The sequence below is a fragment of the Myotis lucifugus genome, unplaced genomic scaffold (genome assembly GCF_000147115.1).
Source record: "Myotis lucifugus unplaced genomic scaffold, Myoluc2.0 scaffold_36, whole genome shotgun sequence".
NCBI classification, from domain to species: Eukaryota; Metazoa; Chordata; class Mammalia; order Chiroptera; family Vespertilionidae; genus Myotis; species Myotis lucifugus.
The window spans coordinates 483,658-503,618 of NW_005871084.1; the positions used below are offsets into that span (position 1 = coordinate 483,658).

Consider the following 19,961-nt stretch of genomic DNA (forward strand, 5'->3'; position numbering starts at 1 on the left):
AGATTATATCTGAATAAGAGATTCTGACAGGGTTAGTGACAAATCCAGCTGTTTCCAAGTCCTCCCACATTCAGAGGTTTCTGCTTGGATTCTATTTGAAAAGTGAGTGGGTATGATAGAAAAGTTAGCTTAAACTCTATTGCTTGAAGGACCCTCGTATGGAGAGTTTCACACCTCTTGCCACTTTCCATGGACATACTGATTTAGGAATAAGTGTTTTGACAATGTGGATTTCAATCTAGAATGCTACCGCATTGGAGGGAAAGTTCTTCACCTCCACATTTGGGTAGAGAGTTGCTCTGGGAACTTGGCCATGAGACACCTGGAAATTTCTTTCATCAACAACCATTTATCAAGACTTGAAGATCATGAGCTCTTACCACCTGAAATTAATTATTAAAAGGCATGTTTACAGATGGGTGTACTCATGGTAGCAATATGGAGCACAGAAACTGGAGTCAGAATGCCTGAGTTTAAATCTCGCTTTGTGACTTAAGGCTACTCAAATCTTCCGAGGCTCAGCTGACTCACACCCAGAATGGACTCCATCATCCTCTTCACTGGGCTCTTGAGAAGACCGCCTTCCATAACGTATATGATGCACTAGCAGTAGGCTGGCAACTTGTCAAGCACTCAGAAAATATTAGTTGCCTTTCTTCCTTTTTGAGTGATAATTTGTTTACTGGGAAGAAAACAAAATGCAATACCTAGTACTCAAGGAATTTACAATATAGTTGCTAAGGCAAAGGTCATACCTACAAAAGATATATAGCTACACATAACTGGGTAAGATAAATATCTAGCTGATGGTATGATCTGTAGTGCTATGAGTGTAAAAAGAAAGTGACTATCACAGGAGGAGGAGGCAAGGGAAGGCTTCCTGGAAAGGCAGAATTTGAGCCAGAGCTTTGAGAATGGTGGATTGAGATGGACAGAGGAGGGAGTAGAGCCGGCCAATCCAGACAGAAATAAGAGAAGTAACTAGAAGAATGTATAGGGCAAATTCTGGGAATATGCACAGACTGGTATTGCTGGAAAAGTTTATTGAAATAACGAAACATAAGGCTTTTGGTAATGGGACTTTAAAAGCTGGGCTAGAAAACTGTCTTTATCTGGTAGCTAATGGAAAGCTGGTAAAGGTCTCTGAGCAGGAGAGAGCATGGGCAAATAATATCATCTAGAAAGCCCGTGAGTCTACACCATTCACTCTAGTGTTATGAGCCACGCTGCTGTGAAAAAGTCCCTTTCATTACGCTAATACTCAGTAAATCACTGAAGACCCACTGCAGAACTCCAAGGAAAACATTTTATGAATCAAAAGCTAAGTACAATATGTTAGCAATTAAATGAGATAACATAATAGCCGATGCAGAACCATGGCTTTTCCCCACCACGATTTCAAGCTGCTGCAGAAAGAAATGCTTATATCGTCTTCCAAGTTATCGAGCCATTTCGTTTTTATTTTCGGAAGGCAGGGAGAGGAAACGAGAAGAGTGGGGAGGTCAAGAGGATTCAAAGCTGTCTATTCTTTAATCAGAAGGCATTATTAAGGAGAGCCAGAAAGGAGATTTGCTCAAAACCAAACCTGCCCCGGGATGGTGTTAAGTTACTGCCACTTGCTCCCACTGCAGAGCAACAAATGAAGGTGTGCAGTTGGGAAGGAAAGTCCCCCAGGCCGCTGCGGAGGTTTCCGGTGCATACCTCCCACTGCTACTTTATTTACTGCAGCTGGCCAGCGTTTATAGCCTGTTTCATGTATTAAAATTCAAATGTGGAAAACATTACCAGGATCCTCCTTGAATTTTTTTGTTGTTGTTGAGGGGGATGGGTTTTTTTTTTTCTCTTCCCCTTCAACTTCCTTTTTATTGTGGAATGCATCAAATGGTCAAAGGCTAACTTCAGACTGACTAAATGCAAAAACTATTTCCTTTGTTCTTAGGTTTTTGTTTGAAAAATTATACCAGTTTGCACAAGAAAATGACAATGCAATCTCGTCCACACACGTGATGGAGTTTCAGGTGGAGGGCCCCGGATGCTGGGGGCCGCTAACTATTTTTGAGGAGAAAGACCACACAGCCCCACTTGGTTTAAAGGACATCAGGTTGTGGCCATGTCATGTCTCTGGAGTTGCTCTCCTGTCTGGGGGTCTGTGGTTGTCCTTGATGGGATCATAACTGTCTTCAGAGGAGCGGGCAAGAACTTTTCCTCATCAGCAAAACTAGCTGCTTTATGGCGTCTGCACAGTTTTTCAAAGTGAAAGACACTCCTGTGTAACACGGGCTGATTAGTTCTGCTTTTCTCTCTTCCCCTCCACCTGGGTCCACCCTGCTTCCCATCTCCAAAGATGATTCTAGTCTCTTCCGATCCCACCTCTGAGTCAGCCTCAAAGAGGAGGCAACTCAAAGGTCACACAGTTCCAAACAGCATCTATGTATAGTTTATTATTTTAAAGAACCACTTAACCTACATCTGGTATTTAAGAGCAAACTTTACATATTTGTGGGGAAAAACAGCTCTGAAGCAATGCCCTGGGTGCATGTGGCATCCGTTTAACATATGCAAAACGAACACAGCTACAGAAATTAAACTATTTTTCTCTTGATTGAGAGCAGATATACAGAAATGGTTATAAGTCACAGATCTGGCTTTTAATAAAGCCAGATTTCTTAATTAAAAGCAGTATTGTTTAAACATTGTAGTTTTAAAAAAAAGAGCTGTACAAACTGAAATCTCATATTATATGCATCCCAAGTGTATTTAACACATTACCTGAGGCCAAGCTAAATTAAAATCTAGATTTTCCTTTTGTTAACTCTTAGCAACTGCCATGAATAGACAAACAATTTCTACTCAATGATGAATTTTTGGGGTAGAGGTCAAGGAAAAGCGAAAAAGAAAAAAATGATTTAGCTTTGGCATTCAAAAATATCTTTCCACGTCTTAGAAGTGAGTTCATTGCTTCTATTTATAAACCGGTATTTTTGGTTTCAAATTGGTTGCAGGTTTCCATAACACACTCTCAGGATGGTCCTCTCGGTGTTTTACTAAGAGAAGTCGAAAGGACGCAGAAGAACAGGACTGAGCAAGGAGCCTCGGCATGACCTGTACTTATTTTGCATTCTCCTTTCGGAATCATCTTTAAACCAGGGACACTTTATGGGATAACAGGAAAGCAAACTTTTTAAGAATCTATAAGGTACAAAACGGGACAAAAAAGTGTTTACTGCTCAGGTAGGAGTTTGTAAGGAGTGGACTTACACAGAATCACTAGTAACATTAAATTTTCCACCCATTCGGACCTCATTAATTGTCATCACTTAATATTTTGTTAGGAAGATTCTCTGGATCTTCATAATCACCCCAAAAAGGGATTCACTCCCAAATCCTTACCAAAAGCAGTGGGCAGCATTGAAATCCCAACTGTAATGTGGACAAATCTGCTTAAGCCGCATTCAAATAGACTTATGAATAGGCAGTGGCAAAACTACTGTGCACTTTAATGACACAGTCCCACACCAGGTATTTAGACAGACAAACCCATCATATATTTCTACCTCCTATACTCAGAATTCAAAGGCACTGATTCCTTTCTTTAATAAAAAAAATTCAACCTATTCATATCTGAAATGCCAGCAATGGAACATGAACATAAGATGATTGGGTCCTTTAGCCAAAGCCACCACGGTGAAGAATTTAAAATACCAGTGATGACCCGGCAATGCTCTCCTGGGTATGTACTTAAGTGAAATGAAGACGTGCCCACACTAAAGCCTGTACATGAATGTTCATAGGAGCATTATTCATAACAGCCAGAATGGAAATAATTCAAATATTCATCACCCGATGAAGATAAATACAATGCACACAATGAAATATTGTTTGTCAACACAAGTGGATGACACTCTGATGTATGATAAAGCATGCATAAACCTGGAAAACACTGTGCTAAGCTGAAGAAGCCTGTCAGAAAAGATACCACATGTTGTATGATTCCATTCATAGGAAAACCTAGATTAGGCAAATCTACTGACAGAAAAAGTATATCAGGATTGCCAAGGGCTGGAGGGGTTGGGGGGAGAATGGAGAGTGACTGACCGCTAATGGCAATGGGGATTTCTTTTCATTTTGCTGTGTTCTAAAATTAGACTGTGGCAATGGTTACATAACCCCGTGAATATACTAAAACACAGTGAAATATAAACCTTAAATGGGTGAATTGCATATTAAGTGAATGTGCCTCAATAAAGCTATTTTTAAAAAGGGAAAAACAGCAGCAATAGTGTTTATAATTGAAAATCTAATTTTATACGATAACTATAGTCTACAAAGTTCATCACTTACCATGAGTGAATGTCTGTTGGCTGAAAGAAGACCGGTTCCATACCCTGAGCCCAGACCACCCATTGCTCCATTATGAGAAGGTCCAATGATCCCATGCATGTCCCCGTGACTGCCAGGCATAGCGGTGGACGGGCCCACTGCATGATTTCGGAGAACATGAATGGCATCATCCAGTCTTTCTAAACGATCTTCAATCCGGCTTTGCTGTTGGTGAATAAAATATGTGAAATTTGATTTAGTTTGAAGTGCATGCATATGTTACATAAGTAAAACTTGAGTTCACACACACCCCACTTTGAGTTTCTAAATGTTTCCAATAAAGTTTATTTTATTAAAATAATAAGAAGAATAGCATCCTTCCTAGACAACTGGTGACAAACGTTAATGTTATAATCAGTGTTATTTTTCATGAACAAAGTAAATTCAGTAATTCTTCCAGGACATTTGAATGTACATATGCTATACTATATTGTATTAGCTTGAAAGAGAATTTAGATTTACTTTAGAAAAGAAAAACATTTATTGATTTTAAGAAACATTCTGACAGGCATTGGTGAAAAGATTTTTAAAAATTAGCAATGAAAAGGTGACCTATTATTTATAGTTTCCCAATTAAATTATCCTCTGGAAGGTATATTCCTTGGTTTCCTCTGTGACATGATACAGTGCTAACTATCAAGTCAGGGATGAGTAAATACATACAGACAGTAATTTCTTGAGTACTATTGATTTTCACCTGTGTTTCTTGATGTCTACTTTCACCAGTGCGTGTGTGTGTGTGTGTGTGTGTGTGTGTGTACAGAAGGAAGTGGGAACTCAAAGTAATCACAGAAAAAATTACAAAAATTCTGTCAACCAACATGGTATGAGATTTCACTACTGAAGAATCACAAAGAACTGAATTAATGTTTACCAGAGCTTCTAAATGATTTCAAAGTCCTAACTATAGTATAGAATTCACTCCCTTATACAAGTATGCAATTAAAAACCAACTAAACTTTTTTTCTCATCCCAGCCTTTAGGATCCAACTTGTCTGCAACTAGATAAGATCTGTACTGTGGTTTTTGGTGAAGAACATGGACATGTAGTTGTGTATTCATTTTTTTTCCAGTGTGATAAATTATGATATCAAATCAACATCTGCATAGGACTCTCCAGTGTATACTTTAACATCTAACATCCCACTGGGCCCTCATACTACATGAGTGAGGCAAGCAGGGAAGACAATATTACCCCTTCCACAAAGACATGCGAATGAGGCTCAAAGAAATTAAATGAATTAATTCACCAGTGTCACAGTACCAGGAATGATAAAGCCAGGGTTCAAATCTAAGTCTTTTGACTTCAAATCTAATGTCCTTTTGTACTACAACATGCTTCAATCCGCTCTGACTTTCAGTGGGCTGTGCAAACAGATGTACCCGCTTTACTGTATGAGAAGAACAATTTCTAATTATTCTACACTGACAGGAAGAATGTGGGTCTAATACACGTAGTCTATGGTGCAGAGCATTCTGGTTTGGTGGCCCTGGTGTTACAGGACCTCCCCTAAACTCTTAGCGTGGCTACTAGTATGACCTTGGAAAAGTTGTTAACTTCTTTGAGTCTACGCTTCTTAATTTTAAAAATAGGAATGCATGCATATGTACACTTCCAAGTGTAAATGTAAGCATGAAACGGAAGAATACATGTGCCTACCATCCTTTCTGGCTCACAGCTTCCTGGAGGAGAGAGCAGTTTCTCGTGTGAATCCCCTCTTGAGTGTTGAGAATTTAAAGGAACTAAAGCTGTAGTTCACAACTTTAAACCCAGTCTTTACAGTTTTATAGTTGGACAAAGCCCAGTTTTGATAGATGGGTCCCAGAGAATAACTGATGGAGGTAAACACTGGCGGCAGATTAGTGGGGCTGGGTAGGTAGTGCATATGCCGCCTCGCTCTGTGGTTGCCTTTACCGGCTAAAATGCAGAGCTGGGTGATTCACACACCTCAGCAGGGAGAGAACAAGGGGGAAATATACCCTTGTATTTTTAATTTTAGATTTTCCTTAATTTAAATAGTAAGCCAGAAGAGAAGGAACCCCTGAACCGCTGACAAGACAACATTAAATTAGAGACATGTATGCCTTCTTCCATGTTCCACCTCAACGAAGGGAAACAACATGGAAAGACTGAAGAGCTCCTTGCTGCTACCCCTCCCCATTTGGTTCATGCACAGCTGGATACTGCACTGAGTGGTGGTGTTTCACGCATATTTCCAGTCCCATCGCTGAGACTTGAGAAAGCCTAGAGAGGCAGACACTGAATCATCACCTACTTAGAATATTAATTAACCCCATGCAAATTCCCAGCCTTTCCCTACTGGAAGAGCAGAGATGTACTGATGTCACTAGGTGTCTATGAGAACCAAAGTGAACAAGGAAGTAATAGTAGGCTTCTGGTTCCAAGGTCAAGAGGAAAATGCCTATAAACGTGTTATTCTGGGAAGCAGAGCAGAGAATATAGGATCCTCAAGTGTTGCAGTACACAGCTTTAGCCGGGACTTCAGCGCTCATCTCAGGGAAGTAATTTAATCACCGGCTGGGATCTTTCCCCAGATGGGAAGGGGCCACTATCCTTCCAGGATTTTTAATCTTCTATCTGGTCCTAGATCTTTAGAGCCCTGGGCTTACACTGCAGCAGTATCTGGGTTACAATCTACAAACAGGAACAAACACAGTGTAATCTTGGAGTGAACTCGAGGCAACAAGAGAAACATGCTCTGGAAGTGGCTGGAGCAGAGATGAGCAGATGACTTACCAAGGAGTGCAAGGGTCCTTCATAGTTAGGAGATGATGAGGCCTGCCCTCCATTTCTAGACCAAACAGCTGTGCCTGCTGATATGAACAAAGGAATTACAATGCGATCGACATCATCTTAAAAACAATCTCACCAACACTTTCAACAGTTCTCTTAGAAACAGCAGTGTTGGTTTCCATGCGGACCCTGAGGTGAACCTCCCATCCAAAAATTCTGGGACAAGGAAAACATCTGAAATGTAAAACGTGGAGACTTTACATAGACTCAGAATTCTCTCAAGCTTCCTAAAAGGAGGAATTTTAGCTAGAGAAGTGTTCCTTTGAAGAAAACTATTACTACATAGTCAAGGTCCTTTTAAAAGTGCAAAGTGGGAGGGGTACCAGGGCGGGCCTTTGTTATGCCTCCATGCAAGGCCAGTTTGTTAAACCAAAATTCTCTCACCAATGAAAAACAGCTTTGCGACTTGGTTTTAAAATGATCCTTGAGAAGGAATAAGCCTTCAGAAACTTTTTAAGGAAATAAGATTAGTTGGCAGGGATCCACAGAACCAGAAATTTAAAAACTCAACATAACAACAGTAATAAGTAAGTAGTTTCTTCTGAAGAAAATAATTTTTTTAAGATTCGCTAAACCTGCAGGTAAAGAAAGATGCCTGCTATAATAAATATTACATGTCTAACGTCCTACTTTTAAATTTAAAATAATATGCACTCAGAATAGAAGATAAATAATTCAAGTAAGGAAAATAAAATCTACGATTTCACTGAATCTCACGCCCGGCACAGTTAGCCCTTTAGATATTCATTCTCCTGTCACTTCTGGGTGTGCATGTGTGTGTATTTTGATGCTAAATGAAAATAGAATATTTTGTCCAATTACTTTCAGGGACAGAATCTAGACAGAGCTATCAGTGTGAAAACAGCGACCTGTCCCCAGGTCTACATCCCCATGAAGCCCTTCCCTGCTGCCAGGTGGTCTTCCAGGACGGGTTACCCGGGCCTCGCAATGGCCTTACTTCTGGTCTTTCACCCAGAGCACCCTGCTCAGGTTTAGAGTATTTAGGGCGTTTTCTGGCATGATTTGTGCACCACAACTTCCGGCCCCCCATTAACCTAGGAGTGGAGAGGCAGAATTGCATGCACCCGGATCTTTGCTCTCCGGGATTGCTACAGACTTAACCTTAAGCATTAGACTAAAATAGTGGTTCTCAAGCTTTATTAGACTGTAGAATTTCCCCCCCAAATTATAAAATAGACAAAATTAGAGCTGTTTTGCTTAAAATGGGCACACGGGGTTTTGTCCTTGCTCAGACCCCTCCTCGTGGGTCTCATGGAATGCCGCCCTGTATAACGAGGCTGGCGGTCACTTTCCAGAGCTGAACAACATGGTATGCACCGCACAATGCTGAGCTTCCCTTGCCTTTTCTATCATGGGGAAGGCTTCCCTGCTGTTGCAGTGTCCCCTTAATATCATCTCTGTTTCTTGCCAGTTTCAACTGTCTCTCTGGGCATTTGGACTTAAATGTCCAGCTACCCCTCTCTATTCTGTGCCACCCCCCATGTCAATGGAGGCTTGGGAAGGCTGATATCAAACCCCGCCTAAGCCAAGGCCATCGCCTCCGGAAGCTTGGTGGTGATCCGAACCAAAGAGCCAGGTTGTGGTGGGCCCTGTGAGTGCTGATATAGGGATGGAGGAGGCAACATTTCGGCAAGTGACTCGCTATAAATTACAGAAAGGTCAGGTTTCAATGAGGTACAGATGTGACCTAGTTTTGTGTTAGAAGCCACCTGCCCTCCTTCCAGAGTGCGGAGACAGGCACCAGACAGGGCCTTCTGGAAGCATTTATACTGGAAGGGCAATGAGCCTTTTAAATGGACCTCTGCTTTATTAACATAACGTAAGAACTTATATTTTACTACTTGAAGCCATAGTTCATGTAATTTGTTATTTTTAAAGGCAAACATCCCCTTTTATTCCACACACTTCACAATTTATTTACAAGATTATAGTTTCCTCAAACATCCCAATTACATGGACTTCAAAGAGGGAATTTGGAAAGTCTAAAATTTCTGTCGGAAAAGATCCTCTTGAATCATCTATATTTGATGACTGTACAATCATAGTCAAGGCTATATGTACTACCTGGTCTCGTTTGAAATGTTTTATTAGAACATGTTATTCTGTGGAGTATCTTCTAGAGAGCTAGGAAAAATTTCAGAAATAAGTTTCCCATATGTCTGTATATTTTTAAAAAACATCTAATTTTTAAGAGAAGTTTGGGTGTAAATGACTGTGCCTTCACAGGGCGGTCTGGCTCTCCCACTCCTTTCTGTCTGTTTGGAAACGGTGTTTTGAGCCTGTGGAGGGAGGGAGCTTCCCCTCCGAGTGCAGGGAGTCCAGGGGGACAGTCACTCTCACCAGCTGGCACTGTGAGGCATGGGAGCAAGGACAGTACCTGAGAGAGAAGGCGGAGAGCCGACAGGAGTTGAAGGGTTTGATGAAAAGCTGTTGTTAGTGTGATCTGGAGAATAGATCTTAAAACAATGGGGAGAGAAGAAAACAAATCCTCATTATTAGGAACAAACAATCAACAATTTTGTCAACTGCAAAGTATCCATGCAATTCATTTAAAAGTTACAACGTACAAAATACATTTAGTGATCAACTGCAGTAACAACACATAACCACTTTAATCTTTCAAAATCAGAATTACTGAGGTCATATAAGATCGCCGGAAAAGACCTGGACTGGAGGTCAGCAAACTACTTTTCTAGTCCTTTTCCTTCCACTTCTCCCGTGGCTGCTTGGCTGTGGGAAAGCCACAGAGATACACAGAGCCCACCCCCACTCCGCAAAACAGGCCAGACCAAGTCATCCCTAAGATCGTTGTCCAACTCCCTCTTCACCATGATTAAGGCATTTGATTCCAAGACATGAGAATGCCTAGATTAAATAAAAACTTTTACTTGGTAAAAATGTTGAGAAATCAAACATTTTATGCTCCTGATGGTACGGAAAAACCAACTGAAGAGATAAAATGTTAAAGCAACAAATCTCCACTTACATTTGCAAATGCCCATGCTTAGCTTTTGAGGACACACCAGGCATCCTCCCTCACACAAATAAGCTGTGCCATTGTCCCTAGCGAATGTGCAGGACCCCTCCCAGTGCAGCCTCTTGGCCATAGGCAGGTAAGGCAGAGAAGCGGAGTCCCCAGGTGCCAAATGTGTGACAGTTCCCCCTAGACCTCACTGATGGTCTTTTTAAATGCCTTTTCTAAAGTGTTTTAGAATTGCCCCTCACAAAGTCAGTCTTAGATGGTAAATGAGGGGCCATATGACTTTAGAGAAAAATAAGAAATCCAGATAGAAAATCTATACACCTAAGGGCTCCAAGAATATCCGAGAACCTGTAACTGAGTACCACTTAGCAGCCCTGAGGAGACAAGATGGAAGAGACCAGCCAGGCATGGAAGCTTCAGAGCTCTCCCTTCAGATTTTCCAGTGATCATTATGCAAGGAAAAAAAAGCGAGCATTTCCAAAATCAAAGCTCTTTGCCATTCATTGTATACAATTCCACATGTCCACGTCTGATTAAAGTTCAGGCCTCCACAATGCTACGTATGAAGGCCAAAGTCAATATTGCCTCACCGAAGCAAGTGCTTTCCCCAGAGCATCTCCAGTCTGGGAGCTGCCTGCTGCTCCGCTTCCTCTATTTGCTGCAAAAACAAAAGGCAGAATATGAAAAACCAGGCAGTGAGACGTCTAACAATTTTCTATTCCTGGTCCATTTACTTACAATTTAATTGCATTTTTAATGCTAATTATGACACATTAATTTTTAATTAGCATTAATTTGTTTGCTGAGGTAGATGTCAAATATATTCATGTTACATTTTCTACAGATAAAATATAAACCTGACACCTTGGTTTAAAGATATAGTCTTTTAGTTGCTATTACCTTCAGGCTTGTTACCTAGGAGTGTGTAGTGGTGAATGCTAGTTCATTGCTAAGAAATTGACAGTACTTTCAGGTGTCTGAAGTCCTCAAAGTTTGGCTTTTCTTTATATTTTAGATAGTCAACTGAATTCTCCTCATGCATAATTTACACCTTCTTTGAAATAAAAAGAGGTACTCCTCTCAGAGTTCCACAGTAAACAAAATCAAACAAAAAAATCTGTAACAGGCCTAGGAGAGAAAATATTTTTAATATTTGAAATAACATGTATTCTCCACACATTTAAGTGAAATTTTAAAAAAATTGAACTGCTGTGCTACTAAAAGTCAGCATGGTCTCAGATTCTGGAGATAAAATCAGTCTACATAATCATGAAGCTATGGCTCCATCTTAAACACTGGTATTTTTATCTACAAAATAGATGAACAAAGAGTACTATTAATAAAAAGACAGAGGTGCTAGTGTATAATCCAAAGCCAGCTCTATTCAGCAAGTGTCTTTGAAGGTAATTTGCCTTTACACAATGGGACAGCCAGTGTTCCTCGGAGGTCTTCAGCCTCAGCACAACGCCTACGTGTGCTGTGCTGCAGTCATCAGGGCCTCAACATTAGCAAATCGATGTAGTATTTAAATAAAACCTATTAAACTCCAGCGGAAGGTATTTTTCAATACTTGGTGAAATAAGAAAACTGATTAATCCAAGCAAAACTTTATCACACAAATAATTTTTTAAAAATTCACAGCCCTATCCTTGACCCAAGAAAGCAGCTTTCTGGCAATGTGTCTCCACGTCCAGTCTGTGAAGTGGAGTAGAGCTCAGACCCCAGGGGTCAGCTTCTCCCCATTCTCCAGGTTACAATTTCACTCTCTTGGCCTCTGCTTAGCACAGTTGAATTGTGCTGGCTATTTTCACATATTCACATGTTGGGTATGCCAGTTAGTGGTCTTTTGATGTGTGTTTTATTTGATTAACAAAACCCACCCCCATATTCATGTGTTATTACTAAACCTGAAAGAACACTGATAGACGATAAAACGAACACAGTCACCTTTGGACAAGACATTTGTTTTCATTCCACAGACTCATATGAAAACTGAATCATTAAAAAGTAGCTGACATTGTCCTAGAAGAAGTGAAGCTGTAATCTGTAATTTCCAAATGTAATTAAAAGGCTCGTCTCTGTATCGGCTATTAGTACTAAGGATTTTAAGTGGAAGCAACTTTGAAATGGGGGTCTGACATCATGCTGAGCTAGTGGAAGGAACTCATAGATATCAAGAGTATTAAAAATACTTAGTATAAGAGATAAATAAAATTTTATCTGGCATGAAAATTAAAATTGTTGTATTAAGGAGTTTTTTTTTAAATAAAGACAATTCTAAATAGAAAATAATAAATATTTTGAAAACATAGAGAGAACTAATATTTTCCAGCTGGTATTACCATAGTATTTGTGTGTGTGTGTGTGTATGTATGTGTGTGTGTGTGTGTGTGTGTGATACACACACACACACACATATATATATACATATATATATATCATATATATATTTCTAGAAATTCATATATGTATAATTTTCGTAGAAGTAACATTATCATATACTAGTATACCTAAAATTAGATTTAGCAGTCAAAATAATTTGTGATGTCTGCTTAATTACAAAACAAATCTCCATGATATGTAAGTGCAAAGCCACAATGGAAAAATTACATTATCTAAAAAAGAACTGAAACCCAAGTAGTACAAGATATTGTTTCAATTACAGATAACATTTGCTACCATTGTGGCTTTCAAAAGCTTAATTCTTCCTTTGAACAACTTTAAAATTAAGATAATAAGTGTTTAAAAATACTTTTTCATGAAACCAAACAGAATTGAAAATCAACAGAAATATTTTAGGAACATTAAAAAAGCTAATTATATGTAACACACAAAAAATCACACTTTATAAGAAACAAGACATAATTATTATGATCACGTTCATACTAAACTTTGTATTAAGTGCCTGTTATACAGAGGGAGATGTTAGGACCTAGGAGGTAGATTAAAATATAGAATCAACTCCTTACCTCAGGTTGTCATAAAAATGATTCCGAAAACTAACAGGCTACTCATGGAGGCCACTGATAAGAATAGACTATTTTTAATATGCAGCCATTCCACCTTGCAGCGGCAGCTGGAGTGAGGAATCCAGGGCTTAAATTTCAAAGCAGTTTACTGGGCCAGTTTGCCCCTTCGCTTGGAATGCCTTTTGTTCTGTTCCAGGAAACGTTGGAGAAGACACATTTTCAAGAGTCCCTGAGCATGTTAGGCGACATGGGGCCTTCTGCTAGAGTTCTCTTTTTATTTGTGTGACTGATATGTCAAAGGGCACAAATAAGCAGGCAGTGAATATATTATTAACTCTCAAAGTTATAATTTCTTTTATATTAAGTAATGGGTCATGTTTAGCCAACGCGCTTCTAATAAACTTGGTGCTTATCAAATCCACCTTTTGGCTTTAATGTAACAGGACTTGATTACTATCCTAGGCCCAAGTTTTTGTCAACTCGTATTATGAGCAAGTACCCAAGTGCCCATATAACAAATAAAGATGAAAACTACTGCCCCTATTTGGTAAAGACTGGGTTGGTTTCTTAAGATATTTTAGCTCTAATCAATTTTTCTTGCTCCAGAGAAAAAAGAATCTGTCTTTAAGCAGGGTTGCAAAGTAAATATGAGTGGAAGATGAGCCGTGATTAAGAGGAACTGTAATTCTGTAGGAGGATTCGGCACTGCCAGCCACCCGAGCACTGTTCAGGGGGCGTGTGCACAGGTGCTTGTTGCCGGCTGGATATGGAGCAGAGAGAGGGTTCTGCTACATGTCGGACCACCCTGGGACTCACTCTCAGCTTTGGGGAAATGGCAATTCCCATTAGAACACACCCTCATCAAAACACCAGGAGGAGTGGTGCCTGGGGATCGACTACTGAAAATTAGAATTGCGAAAATATGTTACCCCTTTAATACACACCCATAACCTCAGGCTGGGAACATCACAAAGATATAAAAGGAATGATAAGTGTAATTTATAGTGTATTTGCCTGAAAGAAGATGACTGCTTTGAAATTTAGTTATTTCTGAACTATGTGCAAGTGAGCCTCGTATAATTAAACTATTAAAAGCATCCTAACAATGTCATGGACTTGACTATAAAGATGACACAAGAAGGAGCGTCTCCAGCACTCTTACAGAATCTAATTTTATAATTAAACCTCAAATTAGGGCTAGGATGCACTCATTTTTAGCACGAGGGATCTCTAGAAATTCAGGGCGAAAGTTGGGCCCCAGGACCATGTGCAGGAAATGGACAAGACTTAAATCAAACTAGTTTACTGTTTTCCATTAGCGGTCTTTGTAACTATGGTGCCATGACATTGCTGGGTGAAATTCATAAACCCTTATGCCTGTCTATCACCCAACTCTATCTGAAGGCTCAAGATTCTTGTAAAAGACAAAGTGAATCTATGTGACTACTCTAATATAAAATAACTGTGAAACCAAGTCCCCAAGGGGAAATTGACATGTTTCTGCTAGAAAAGCCACATACTCAAGTGCTTCATGTCATACAAACATGTCATTAGAAGTGAAAGTGGTAAGCCAGATTAATTCATGAACCAGATAGATATTCCAGGGTGATCTTTAGCATATGTTGTATTAAATCCATCTTGGTAGTCTGTTCCTTCAACACTGTTTGGTTTGAGGTTAAAAACATGGGAAATGCCTTGTATGAGAAAGCAGGCCAGTTAAAGACCAATAAAACAATAATAGTTATTATAAGCATTATACTGGTTGTATGCCCAATTCCCTCTGAGGGAAAGGGAGGGTGTATAGCCCAAACAACAAGAAGTCACACCCTAGGAGTGGATACAAATGGTATCTCCCAGGGGGGAACTGCAGCTCAGCTCTCTCCTCCCCGAAAGTGTCAGAAGTGTGTGTGGTATAGTCACCTCAATGCTTTTGACCAGGAAGGGCTATTGGATACTGCAGGAAGGAAGGAAATATGTATATAACAAAATGTATACGGCTACTAGTCTCTACACATTTCTATCCTCTACAGCTGGTATCTAGTAACTTACTAAACTTCCTTCTCTGAGATACACCCAGCAGGATAATATTGAGAGGGTTTAGGAATAAAGTTTGAAGGGCTTTGATACTGGTAACTCCTGAAGCCCTCAGCCTTAGCTTCTCTCCTTAACTGGGTGCTCCATTAGTTAAACTTCTATGAACCCATGCTGTGTCCCATGCATTATACGATACACTTCTAGATCCCTCTAACTCAGAAATGTCCAGTATAATCTCCAGTTTGCTGGCAAAGCTTCAGAGGAAAATGTGAATTCTGTGTAACAAATGAAATACTTTAGAATTCTTTCAAAAATCCATGGATGAATGTGTCAAAAAAAATTTCACCATTAATATAATCTCAGTAAGATTTATCCTTCCTAAGGGTTTCTCAGAAAAATGATACTGGGAATTAAAGGGGGGAAAAACGAATAAAAATCCCAAGAAACAATGGTCATTCCTCCAAACCAAACACAAGCCATCCGAGATCCCAGTGAGCATCTTCCATCTCTGAAATGCAGAGAACAGAACTAGAGGCAAGGGAGCCTGGCTCCAGAGAGGATGCCTTCCAATAGTTCTAGAGCTTTCATATCACGCCGCATGCATTCTGTTGTCCTACGATCAGTTCAGGACAATTGTTGACCACCAGGAAGATGCATTATAACATGAAACTGAGAAATGGGCCAATAATCTTTTGAACGGAAAAAACAGCTTCCTAAGACATCAATGTTGTTTATTAAAAGATTGCACTGCCTTGCAACTTTACACCAAGAAAACTTGAAAAATCTGATGTCCATGTGTTAGCGCTTGAACCCCATTCTTACGGCATTAGTATTGCTTACAGCCATTTTCTACAGAATCATGTGTGTAATCTTAAACATGTGTCAAGCTATGTGTTCCCTATTTACCAATTATTTAATTAGCTCTGTTTGTTCTTTGCGATACAGGCAATGTAATATTTCTTTATTTCCTGCATTTCAGAATGAGTGAGTATATGCCAAGTATTTTCAAAAGTCTACAGATGTATCCTATTAACCCATACTGTTTGTTAGGGAAGCATTAGTAACTGAAGAGAAATCTTCTCTTGTTATACAGACATGCTGCCGTCCCTGACTTCTACCACACTCTGAAAATCAAGCCAAAACCTAAGAGAATTAAAGTGCGAAGAAACTTGAGTCACGCAGACACTATGCAACCATGAAGCCTATTATCATACCCAAATTTTCCTCTGCATTTTAACTGGAGGAATTGGAAGACATGTTTTAAGGGAGAACATGAGTCTTCTCTCTTACAGTAATCCTAAATTCATAACTGAATTTATGCAAGTTCTTCCAAAATGCTGAATTACCATGTCTACTTATTTCCTGAAAAGATTATAAAGCTTTTTCACATTCTACTAGCAGATTTTGACAAGTACACCCATGGTTATGGAATAATTTATGTAACAATGTTTTGCCTAAAAAAATTCCTTTTCCAGGTTCCAAAAATCTCATACTTTTCCCTTTTGAAATTATAGCTTCCTAATTATTACCTAGACCCTCCTTCCACTTAAACAAGTTAAGTCCATCTTTCGCCTAGAGCTCCACCCTGCCCAGGCCAAACGAAGGAGAGGAGACATTCCTATTCATCTATGAGCTAATGATGAGCCAACCAGCTTAACTAAAGCAAATCCCATTCCCACCCAGATGCATGGCTTTGCTAACCACAGCCCAGGGACGAAGATTACGCTCTCGCAATATCTTCCTTCCCAAGTCTAGTGCCTCTCTCCCAGGAAGACTGTTTTGCAAATTAATAAACAAAACTTTTTTTTTCAAACAGTGCCTAAGTATGTTCTCCTCAGCTCAAGCGTTTGCTCCACCTTTATACCTTCCTAAAAAAAGAAAATTACTCAAATCACAAGTAGACAGGAAATCTGCCATGTAAGAGGATGAATGACCGGTCAGCCTGCTTTATAACTAGACCTCATGACTGCAGAAAGGGGCTTTCCATGTGCCAAACCACACTGAAGTGAAATATGCTTCTCTCACTCTTTCAGTTCTGCACTTCTTTCTTCTTGTTTTTCAAATCTGCCCAAACTGCATTGAGAGTGACAAAATGTCCCCATATGACCGTAGTCCAGAGCCCCCCAAGGTCAAGCTCATGCAACACATTTGTAGAAACTTTGTTATGAAAAGTTACAAAAATGGAAATTCCAAAATTTGCTTCTCAATGAGACATGATAGCGAAGGGCTGCTAGATGGCTCATCTCAAGTGTGAAATATATTATTGAATAAACAGAGAGTGTATTATTTAGGCAGGATTATATCTGCAACACTTCAAAATACATCTCTTTTTTATAAAAGACTCCCACATAAGTGATTCATACTAGTTCCCAAAGTTCTACAGACCAAGGAAAATGAAAAAATCTACAAATAGCTAAGAGGACTAGCAGCAGGATTACTGCCACACATTCTCCTCTCTAAAACACACAGTGAGTGTTCTCATCAGTGACCCCCTGGAAGTAACCCTAAGCCCCAGCAAGGTATGGATGGGTGTGAGCTAGAACCAGCGCAGTGGCACTCAGTGAAGCCTGAGAGGACCCTGGAGCATCAGGCTGTAGTGCTGGGTGACAAAGACAGTTGACAAAGGCCAATTCAGAAGGGGGTGCTCGCCTCCTCCCCAACCTGAACTCTTTCTTCCCTGGGCAGCTAGACATCCTGCCAGCTCTTCCCTCCCTCAAGGTGAGAGTGTGATGGGGAGCCATCTGTCCTCGGGAGAAGACCACAGTGGACAGCATGGAAAATGAGAGGAGGAGGATGGCTCAGTTAATCTGCCAGCAACTTTCTGCTTTAACTTATTTTTTCTCAACTTGAGAAAAAGTAGCAGATAACTTCTGTCCCACTGATGCCCAGCCGTCTCCTCTCCTGTGAGTGAGTGACACTTCTTCCCTCTGAAGGACTTCACCATGCGGCATTCTTCTGAAGGTGAAGCTCATCTAGTTATTACTAGTTGCCTGTCAGTTTCACATGAACCCGTCTGCAGAAGACTGTGGCGTGTCATGGCTAAGAGCACAACACAGTGACTGAATCTGGGAAGTGGTCAATAACTACTATTAAGAGATATCATGGTCTTTATCTCATTAGTCTTCAATGGTTTGTCTTATAAAAGTTCACTTTGCTTGCTGTTTGGGAGTATGAGAAGCAAGGTGGTTTGGTATATTTAAATCCTGTTCAAACTAATTACAATAGGCAAAGTAGCCAAATTTCAGTTTCTTGTGGAAAAAAATGTGATTATGGTCAAGCCAATGACTATTTCTGTTTGGTTCATTTGTTTGTTCAGTTATGTGATAAGCATTCATCCCCTGACTGCTGTTCAATTATGGGGGGTGGGGGGGGGGGGTAGAGATCTTTCATTATAATCCTGACATTGAATGTTGGTACCAGAACTGGCATTTCCAAAACTCACCCATTATACTGTCTGTCCCGTTGGCAGGAGGCGTACAGGAAGAGGTGCTGTAATGGTTGGTACCACTACGGTGGAAAGTGGACATTGGAGGAAGACTGGAATTGATGTCTGCTGAGGAGTGTGATGGGTAGCTCTGTAGCAAGAAGCAGAAAAAGGAGGCAATTTTCAACCATAAAATATTTAATGGGTTAGTTTTATAATACTTCCTTCTGCAATGGAGAAAGCCCTTAAAATTTCAAAATATTGAAGAATACATCTTGCTTAGATCTGACAACTTTCATTTTTCAAATATTAAAACACAAAGACACATAGTTTGGATTTGCATCAAATCTAGGGGAATATGATGGCAATGTAGGACAGTAAAAAAATGATTACAATCTCTAAATCTAAAAATTACTGCTTAAAAGCATATCTGTGGCCTTGGCCTGGCTGGTGTGGCTCAGTGATTGAGCCTCGATCTATGAACCAAGAGGTCAGAGTTCAATTCCTAGATTGTGGGCTCAATCCCCAGTAGGGGGCATGCAGGAGGCAACCAATTGATGATTCTCTCATCATTGATGTTTCTAGCTCTCTGTCCCTTTCCTTCCCTCTCTCAGAAATCAATAAAAACATTTTTTAAAAAAGCAGCTCTGTGACTTTAACAGCATAAAAAAGCACTGCTATGATTATTTCTTTATGCGGCCTACTGATCAGGTAAGAAAGATTCTATGATACACTGAGTAAAACAACACGGTGACCTACAGGGTTTTCATTACACTTCATCCTGACCTTCTGAACACTAAATGGCAAAGAGTAACCCATCTCGGGTCTTTTCCTGCCAAATTTGGTCACCTTTCTGAACTCCAGCAAGAACAAATGGTAAATAAAAAATTTAAAAAGTGCTAATGTTTAGCTATCTCTCTGAAGCCTTAACTCAATGACTGTACTGAATTAAATGAGAACAAGTGAACTGAGAATAACTATTTGACTTCTTACTTCATGTCCTCTCCATTAGTGATCTTCATCTTGTTGACTGTGAAAGATCACCTTTACAGAATCATTTGGGTTAAGGCTTGGCTTTGAGTTACATTATTGCACCAGTTGTCCAAATCAGCTGCTTTTCTTGGGGCATGTTACAGTACCTGGAAGGTTGGCAAATTAGGTTCCACCCAGCTATCTGCCTGGGAGTGAGCAGGTCATTAGGAGGGTCACAGTAATATTTACAGAAAAATATCGAGCTATGTTCCTGCTCAAGATGATGGGGAGCATTAGCTTAAAAAAGGTGTTCTCATAGGCATCTGATGGGTTATAAACATGTAAAGGAAAACATTTAAGCTA

General features: G+C 39.9%; 1 protein-coding gene across 24 annotated transcripts in view; it reads right to left on the bottom strand.

The window, feature by feature from the left end:
• The window catches only part of TCF4 (transcription factor 4), a 338,045-nt gene that overhangs the window by 26,246 nt on the left and 291,838 nt on the right, over positions 1–19,961 (bottom strand). For 19 of the 24 annotated variants that reach the window (XR_002828866.1, XM_014454380.2, XM_006087108.3 and 16 more), the window contains 5 exons: positions 18,645–18,777; positions 10,790–10,857; positions 9,594–9,672; positions 7,139–7,215; positions 4,342–4,545 (listed from right to left, as the gene is read on the bottom strand). Coding sequence is in view for 23 of the 24 variants with exons in the window: in XM_014454380.2 (XP_014309866.1) it covers positions 4,342–4,545; positions 7,139–7,215; positions 9,594–9,672; positions 10,790–10,857; positions 18,645–18,777 (561 nt within the window). In the remaining variant the exon portion in view is untranslated. The remainder of the gene's footprint in view (positions 1–4,341; positions 4,546–7,138; positions 7,216–9,593; positions 9,673–10,789; positions 10,858–18,644; positions 18,778–19,961) is intronic. The other 5 variants (XM_014454392.2, XM_023752608.1, XM_023752610.1 and 2 more) reach the window with 1 other exon arrangement.